A 9,801-nucleotide genomic window follows, 5' to 3' on the forward strand; every position below is an offset into this window, starting at 1 on the left:
CACGTAATTGAATGTGACAACTATTAGATTTTTTAAGAAACAGATTAACTTTAGCAACAAATAGTGGTTTTCTAGTGAGGAGACTCTTGATTGGCCCCAACAACATATGCCTACAAAATTCATTAGTCTGAAATGTCCAAAAAAGATACCAAGACACAAGAGTGAAGGTGAACGCGAAGACGAAGAAAGAAAAATAGTGGAATCCATATATTAATATTTGAGTTGATTAAACATGTTTAGATTTATATATAGATTTTAGGTCTATATATGTATTGTTATCTTTAAAATTAAAGTTATCAACTTTAATACTGTTCAAGATAAGGGCATGATGACCGGCCAATATTTTGTTTCTAAGTTGAGCAAATAATACATAGTCCAAAACCGCTATTTGGACATCATGGTATCCGGTCAAGATGACTCCGGTGATGCGTTGCTCGTAGATTTTGATTCGAACGCATTTGTGTTAGTATTTAATTATTTGTTTATCATATGTCTTCAATATTTGAGATCATTTCAACCGTACGTATTTAACAAAGGCCTTATCCTAGTCTTAGTCTAACAAAGAGAATAAAGCTAGAATAAGGATTTGATGATATATGGTATGGAATATTGGAATTACCTACATTACTTTTTTTCGAACATTCAATCAGTATGTGACATCAAAGAAACCTCATCGTATATTAAAATTACCTACATCATATAGGGTAGGGATTAACTTTCCCCGAAAATCCAATTATACTTGTTGATTCCATTGATCTTTCAAGTTTAAAATAACATAATTCTCAAATGATAAATCATGAAATTGATTAAAGCGAATTCGTTAACATTCACTATAAGTCTATAACCATCTTATATCGTATTTGGTGACATTTTCCAAATACGAAATAAAGGAAACCGTTACCCTATTGAACAACAAATTTCCCATCATTTCCCTATACAAAAGGTCAAAGTCAACCTGTCCTTTCCCCACCATAATCCACCATTTAAGACCCATGAAATTGTCCATGCTTTCTCTCTCAGCAACATACTTTCTCTCTCTTCCACGTCATCATTCCCGTCTAATTCATTTTCAATCATATCAAAAAACGTCATCAGAGCTTCCCCTTATTCTGAAACGACGTCGTTTTCAAATCATCATCATCATCATAATAATAATAATAGTCAAGTTGTTGTTACAAGAGAGCGTGGCAAAAATTCCAAGCTCATCAATACTCTTGTATTATCATACTGTCCATCCTACTTTGTTTTGCTCATCTGATTCTATGAGTATATATATATATATCTATATATATTGTGTTTTAAAAATGTTTGGAAATATATGTCTACTAAGTGTTTTGATGAAATGCGTGACATAATTGGCAATATTAATGGTCTACAAATATAAAAAGTTTGTTATAAGATATTAAGATGGGACTAATTACGATAAAAGTAGCTTTGTGCTTGTATTTATGACTAACCTGCGCGTCGCAGCTTGTCGCCCGTTTGTCTTTAATTTCCATGTAATAAAATTAAGGGTAAAATGGTTGGGTAGTATATGCGTTTTTGTGGAAAGTGCATAATTATTTTAGGACAAACAAAAATAGTATTATGGACCATAAAAATGGGAGGAGGGAGTACTTGTTTTGTAACATGTCTAAGAGTTGAATTCTTGGAAGCACCCTAGCTCACCACACTAAACCGTACCATGCTGATCATCACGTGAGACGTAAATCATGCTCGTTTAGGCACGACTTTAAAGAATTGGATTTCAATGTGTATTGTCTTGGTGGATAAGAGAGCACGGACCATGTACATTTAACAGATAACATATCTTTGATATCCTAAGAAAATTTGTAAACATTCATTAGTTGGGAGCATACTCATCGTTCATTCACTATTTTGAGTTAATATGAGTGTGTTGAAGTTTATGAAAACAGCGTGTGAATGTATTTTTTACCAATCGAGAAATGCTATTAGGTCTTGATCATTTGATGTTTTGTTTACAAATTGTTTGGGTAGGCATTAGTGTGTTACTTTGTTTTGCATTCACCACTGCTATTATTAATACTTACTCAAAGTACGGTGCATTGTTCTATTATACTTGCACCTCAGCTAGTAGGCAGAAAAATTGGGTTTAATATGTTACCGTAATACTGTCTATTCAAAAATTTCCTAATACAACATTTGAAGGTTGAAGATCTACAAAATATTAAAATCTATGATTAAATCTGTAAAAGTTGGGTTTTTCTTTTCATTCATGTGCTTTTATGGGGGCAGCCACTACTTTTGATTAGATCGTCATAACCTCACCTGAAGCAGCTCTGGTCTTTGTTGATGCCTGGAGGTACGCATGAAACATGTTGGGGAAATTCGTGAATAACGAACAGATAACCGGATATAATCAAACTCTGAAAGGCGTGTAATCACTTTCAGATTGAATCAATTTGGCGGTTCACCCAAACTATTCAATCGGATACAATTCAGAGAATTAAGAACGTTCTGTGTGTTTATTATTTGAGAGAAAAGAACCAGAAAGAAGGAAAAAAAGAGAATGACCAGAAATCTTGTTACGGGGTGTATAAATCCACCAAAACGGCAGTTATTTGCAAGGTTTCGAAATTGCCATTTTTAGTCCCTCAAGTTCCGAAAATTTAATTTTCGGAGGGATTTTTACTATAGCCATTTTCAGCTCGACCCCAGCCAGGGGCTCTGCCCCTTGGACCCCGCTCCCAGGGGCGCTGCCGCCGGACCCCGTACCTTAGGGGCTTCGGTCATAATAAATTCAAATAGGCATGCACTCCGCACCACCAATCCTATATGATGTATTATTATGACAATACTGATCAAACAAGTTAACCCAATTACACTAAAATATCCAACAAAACATTTTTGAATAGAATATAAAGCTCAATTCTTTCAGCAGTAGCTTTTTAAACAATGTTTTCAGATGCCATAGATTCTTTCATATTATCAATTAACCAATAATTCTACTGCGTGTGTATGAAAGTTTCCGTTTAAAATAGTTTCTGTCACAGAGTTGTTAAATAAGGCAGTTACCTTTTTTTTTGTGAAATCCTAGAGCTGCTGGGTCACCAAGCGTCAAGGTAGCAGCTGTCGGAACTGGTACATCAAGCATATTTGATGGCATTGCAGGTTCATCTAAGCAATTCATTGACATGGCTTTTGTCCCATCAATAGGTATCTTTACATGTCTTCCCATTGAAGTATGGAGCATTTACTTTCTATACATGCTTGTGATTATCTATTAACTTTGTGAATTTTTGAAGCAACCGGAAAGGTTCTTGCCTCGGAACTTCCAAAGCATGCAAATGAAGGATGCAGTGTTTTATATCCTGTTTCTGCAAAAGCTGGTCATGACATCGGTATGAACTCTACCTCTTTTTCTAGCCTGGACCTGTAATTGTGATTTACATGTAAAGATGCTTTGATATAAGTTGTTAAAAAGAGTAACTTTTATACAGTCGCTTCAGATTTCACTATTTATTTGGAATATCTTTGTTTAGTTAAAAGTATGAGTCAAGAAGAATCTGGATTTCTTGTAGTGCACTGGTTTTGTAAATTCATGACCACTTTTTGCTTTAGTGTGCATTCATATACTGTTAGAACTTGAGCCGGTAAAATTTTTAATTAAGCATTGAAGCATACTTGATAAAATGATATTATTTATACATATCTACACTCAAAGTAAGCCAACACAAACAGATTCAAGTATTAAAGATCCAGTATCATGGTTTAGAGTTTAAATAGAAATATTTTTGGACAATTTTACGCTTTTGTTCCCCTAAAAAAAAGGGTAGATTGATAGGAACCGCTTGATCCCATGTACCGAATTGTTACCTACATAACCCCCAGCAGGGATAGTCTCAAGGTAAGTCAACCACTTAAATTCAATTCTGCCTCTGGCAAGATTCGAACCAAGGTTGCTCCTAGAAAGTGGCAGCTCGTGGCCAACTCTTCTACGAAGAGTTGGTTAAAAAAATGAGTTGTTCCCCTATAAGGTTCCTTCTATTTGTTGTTTTTGCCCTTACTTACCAATATAACTTCAATTCTATACTCTGTTTCTTTTTCTTATTTGAATGCATGAATTAAAAAAAATGGATTTTTTGCTGCAGAGCAAGGCCTTTCCATGCGTGGATTTCAGGTTACCCGATTGAATACTTACTCAACGGTACATTTTTATCCTCTGGTATTTATTGTCAATAAAAGTTTTATTTAGATTAGAAATTTACATTAATCATATTATTTGTTAAATTATGTGATTGCAAATTATATTAGGTTACATTTTGTTTATGGTATAAGCTACATGAAGTATCTGGCAACCCTGATCATAACTCCTTCCAGGAAACTGTTCAGCACGTGGATCAAATGATTTTTGGGCAAGCACTCTCTGCTTCGGCCGTTGCCGTTGCATCACCTTCTGCAGTTCGGTACTTTTTGGTTTCATTTCTTGATTAGATCATTTCATATTTTCTTGAACAGCTGCTGTTTATCAACTCATGTTTATTTCTTGCATTTAGTTCATTTTTATGATAAATTTTCTTGTGCAAAAGAGCATGGGTAGATCTCATCTCTGAGTCAGAGCGGTGGGGTGCTTCTGTTGCATGCATTGGTGAAACCACTGCTTCAGCTGCAAAAAGAATGGGCCTAAGAAATGTTTACTATCCATCCAGGCCAGGTCTCCAGGGGTAATCACCCCTCTATCTTCTCTTGGATGATCTTGGGTCAATCTTAAACTTGAAAATGGGCCAAAACATGTTAACATTTTTGTCTATTTTTAACCATAATAAAAAACTATTGTGTTCAATATGATTGTAGATAAGCTATTGTTATGAATAATTTAGAAATTAAAGTACTCCTGCAGTAACTCTCATATCTCCTTGGCTTATTTGATCAGTTCCTTATCTGTTGTCCCCTTTGAGAATAAAAATAACCGAAAACGACCCATATTGTTTTTTTCTCGTTTTGATTCAAGACCCATATTGTATTTAACTGGTCGAAATTGTCTCTTCTAGTCTTATAGAAGTTCACAAGTAGTTTGGCTACACTGATACATAAGGTTTCATTTTACAGGTGGGTTGACAGTATCATTGATTCTTTAGGCATCCATAAGCAAGTGCAGAAGGTATAAAATGGGTCCATAGTATGATTTTTCAGGTAACCCATTTGCAAATATGGGGACTCTTATTTTCCAAAATAAATTTCTACTCATATTAGTTTTCTATGGATGTCTGTTTTTGCAAAAAACTAGACGAGGGGGACACCGTGTAGATATTTGCTAAGGTAAAGTTTCTAGAAATGAACCACTAGAAGTAAGCGGCTGTATGGGTTGAGAGATGTACATGCTTCTTAGATTTGTATATATTTTCATCCTATTGTAGATTTTCTGTTCTTTCCAGATGTTACCTTGGCAAATCTTTATTTGGCATATTTTAGTTTTGACAAGAGACTTTAAGCTGTAATGCAGAATATTAACATATATGTAAACATCTATTTAGTGACGCGACTTTTAGGATTAGTCTTTAGACGCACGGCTCATTTGGTTGGCTATGGCGGGTGGACTTTGTGAGTATGTTACTGGTGGAAATTCTCTTCAAAGGTCTCCGAGTCTGTATGTTTCCTTCACATATTGTCATCAGGATGAGGATTTTGTATCGGTCAGATTATCGGCTACCACAAAAGATTTTGTGAACTCTCTCTTAAAAATGTAGTCACTAATTTTGTTATTTCCGTCGAAATTCTTTTTTACTTCTACGTTGTTTTCATCTTTTTCTTTTACTAAAATTCATGAACCAACTAGGTTGGATCAAATGGTTAAAGCCCTTGCCTCTAGAAACAGATGTCAAGGGTTCGATCATGCCCAACAAGACTGTAAGTCCTTTTCTACCTTTGATAGATAATGAAAGCAGACTCTCTATCTTTGGTAAGGCTGTCTACAATTTCAACCTCCCTATACACTGTCGAAGACGGGAATTACTTTTTAAAATTCATAAATCTAAAACTTCTTGGCATCACTGTTTTTTAATTTAAGTACGTAAAAGTGACTGCGTTGGACCAAAAAAGAGGGACCAAATTGCACCAAGCCCAACCTAAATGCATAACAATCCATGAATCTCTCATTAGCCCAATGGGACTGCCCAACAAAATAGTACTAACTACTAAGTTTATTGAATTATTGTCCTTTGAACCGGTCCCAATCTCTCACGAGAGACAGATAATAATCAAATCTTTGTATATCACTTGTATCTTACTCGAGTACTCGACCCAAAACTAATTGCAAAAAGGTAGCCTTTCACATACCACAAAAACACAAATTATATATAGCCAAAATCTATACAGAAGCTTCTTAACGTACATCAACGGGTACCCATTGGTTGGGCTATTTTGGCCTGTACTTGTTTCACAACACTTGTGACCTCAATTAGCGACCTACCAGATTGTTATGTCGCCATCTAAAAAAATTCACCATGGATGATTCACAAAAATAAAGTTATTGTCATGGTGTTGACACCTGCTTAATAATTGGGCACGCCATATACTGATTGGACCCATTTTTATAAATGTCATCCTTGTTGATATGTGTGGCTGTCATCCTTATGTACGTATCGCTTTCCTACTCTGGTTCTATTGACCCAAACCTACCCGTGAGCAGGCGAGAATACGACATTTAGGATTAGAAAGGTTGCGGTTTTAACCCATTTGTAGGAAACCAGCTAATTCGGGTTGGAATTATCGGTAATGGTTCAACATAAACAATTAACAAAAGTGAAACGAGCCAACCAAACAAGTCAAAAGTCTGTGTTGCATGTTTCAAATGCTAAAAAAATATCATAAATCGACCTGGGTAAATATTTCACTATGCCTCACCTAGGGATGAGCAAATAAACTGTTGACCCGAAACCGACCCGGAACCGTTTAGCCATCTTTTGTTCAACCAAGACCAAAGATTGAGCTAGTAGGGGGACTTCCCAGTTTCCTCCAACCAACACAACTTCTTATTTAATTTTTCATTTTAAAGGTTAAATAAAAGTTATTTTCTCTAATCAGTCTTTCTCAATCAAGCAATCGACCCCTTTTTGTGTTAAATCCTAGCTCCGCCAAGATGGATTAGCCTTGCAACTACCTAACCATACCGAATAGTTTCTAGAGCTTTGGGTTCGAGGGTAGGTGCTTATATACGACCAACTTACTTGAATTGAATTGGAAATCTTTGGAATATTTTTAGACAAGGTCTTGTGAATAGAAAGGACAGTGGGTACTCTGAACAACTATTTGACTAGTGGGCAGTGAGTGATGCAAAAAAAGGGTGACAAGAAGCCCACTTCTTTGTTTGTAGCATGTGGTTGCTTTTACACTTTTATCATGGACCCAAAAAAATGGCCACCAGCAGGACCGTGCACCACCGAGGCTCCACCATATATCTTCATTTTCCGGTATGGCCTTAGAAACTTATGGGGATGGATGGCATTGGAAGCTTTCTTATAAAGATGATAACTTTACACTTCATCTTTTCACTTTCCAGTAACTTAAATCCTGTCAAGAATTGAAATGTGGCTCCCTTTGAATTGTATATATTATGGTGATTAATGTGTTACCAAACCGGCATAGCCTAAACGACCAAACGTTGTGGCTTTAAATCTTATCGAGACGTCTTATCCAGGACTTGTGTTTGGGTTACTTTTAGAACATATTTAGAGGTTAACATAAATGTTTTTACAACATGGAACCTTCGTGCAATTTATAAAATCAAGATATGATAGTATATTTCTAGATTAATGTCACATTTTGCATTCAATACAGTATAACCTCTATAAATTAATACTCGATAAATTAATAACCTCGATAAAACTAATAATTTGTCCGGTCCCAACTTTGGATTAGTACAAAATTGAACATCAATCAATAAAATAATAAGATAATAACTTTTTTAAAACCCAAGGTAAAAATATAGGTCCCATGAAAACTATAAATTAATAATTCCTTAAATATTCTAAAATTTTAATATTGTTTAGTAAAAAATAATCTATATTCACTTGTTTTTTTTTTAAACTTTATATCTATGTTGAATATATATTTAAATTTTCTATATTGCACTTAATAGTTGAGACATTGTCGCAACAAAAAGTTGTGAGGAGTTATTAGCTGCTTATAATTTTTCTTTCCGAGTGATCGATTTCAAAAACTACTGTATTATTCTCAACTTCACCATCAACTAGATTTTGAACAATATCCATCACAAAATCTTCAATGTTTTGTATCTCAAAACATTCATTATTTTCACTAGGATAATCCCGCAACTCATTCACATCCGTTTTGTGCTAATAATGCAAACCCGTAATCAAGCTCTCAAGCTCACGAATGCCTTTTTCATAGTTCACATCGTTTAAATTACTTGAGCCAATAAAATTCATGGAACGAATTTTATCGTGTTAAAAGTAATTTGCTTTGGACTTATGTGTCATTTAATGTGTGAATGTACATTGGATATGAAAATTTATAAATTTTAAATTATCGAGATATTATTATATCGATAAATTAATAAAATATTTCGGTCCCAACATTATTAATTTATAGAGGTTTTACAGTATACCGATAGTTTGATTGTTACAATAGGAACAAGTAGGGCAACTACCTCTCATGAAAAAACATTATTAATTTATAGAGGTTTTACAGTATACCGATAGTTTGATTGTTACAATAGGAACAAGTAGGGCAGCTACCTCTCATGAAAAAACATTATTAATTTATAGAGGTTTTACAGTATACCGATAATTTGATTGTTACAATAGGAACAAGTAAGGCAGCTACCTCTCATAAATTTTCATGTCTATGCATATATAAGAGGAATTCTTATAAGGGTATCAAATTTTGGAATTTGTCTTCCTAAAAAGTTATGGTGGGAGAATTTGTTCTACATTTGGTGAGTGATTTTGTAAAGTTGTGAGCAAGGTTGCGGAAGTCGTTAATCGCTCCCAGTTCAGTTGACAATCGAGTTGAGAGTACTCGGGTGTATGCGGTGAGTACTCGGGGGTCAAAGTGGCCAAGTCAGCGAGTACTCAGAGTAATCGGCCGACTCGAGACCCACCTTGTAGCGAGTACTCGGAGAGTACTCGGCTCTACTCGGTGAGTTTTACAACAGTGGTTGTGAGATGTGGCTATTAAATTTGGAACTAGGGATGAGCATATGACTAGAAAACCCATGACCCGGCTTAGACCCGCCTGAACCTAACCCGAACCGACCCATCCAATGGGGTAACGGGCCGTGTCGCGGGTTTAATTTTGTTGCTTCACCAGGTTTCAGGTCAGATCGGGTTTTGACAAGTGAAGAACAAAGGTCTCTTAAACCCGAGAACCGAGCAGAACCCAACAAGGGGTAGCGGGTTCATTTTTAGTTTTTTGCCGGGTTACGGGTTTGAACGGGTCGGGTCAAATTTTAACCCGTGCACATGTCTATTTGGAACCCTATTAATGTGCAGTTTTAAACTTGGTTAATGGCCCATGATTATAACTAGTAAGATATGAAAGAACATAAAGTTAGTGTGGTATAACTTTGGGTCTTTTATATACAAAAGAAAAAAAAGAGGAATTTTTAACGAGAGTTTTTAATGTGCATATAAAACCCATATCTTTTATAAAAGCCCAATATCTCAATTAAAGTATAACTAATTATATATATATGGCTACTATAGCATAGAGAAAAAAATAAAGTTAACTTTTAATCATAACCATTAAAATTTACAATCCTTTAAATCTTGGCCTTTAAAATTCAAAGTCAAATTTCTAAAATTATAAAAGTCAAAAGAT

The 9,801-nt window shown here is 35.1% G+C and overlaps 1 protein-coding gene across 1 annotated transcript; it reads left to right on the top strand.

Moving 5' to 3' along the window:
• Positions 1–397: 397 nt before the first annotated feature.
• Positions 398–5,377, top strand: LOC122608906 (uroporphyrinogen-III synthase, chloroplastic-like). Its single transcript, XM_043781978.1, has 10 exons — positions 398–462; positions 1,096–1,216; positions 2,274–2,323; positions 3,059–3,177; positions 3,267–3,362; positions 4,113–4,168; positions 4,342–4,427; positions 4,551–4,685; positions 5,071–5,122; positions 5,249–5,377. The coding sequence occupies exons 1-10, from the start codon at positions 398–400 to the stop codon at positions 5,282–5,284; spliced, it is 816 nt and encodes a 271-aa protein (XP_043637913.1). The 3' UTR covers positions 5,285–5,377.
• Positions 5,378–9,801: the final 4,424 nt, after the last annotated feature.

Source organism: Erigeron canadensis, chromosome 7 (assembly GCF_010389155.1).
Source record: "Erigeron canadensis isolate Cc75 chromosome 7, C_canadensis_v1, whole genome shotgun sequence".
NCBI lineage: Eukaryota > Viridiplantae > Streptophyta > Magnoliopsida > Asterales > Asteraceae > Erigeron > Erigeron canadensis.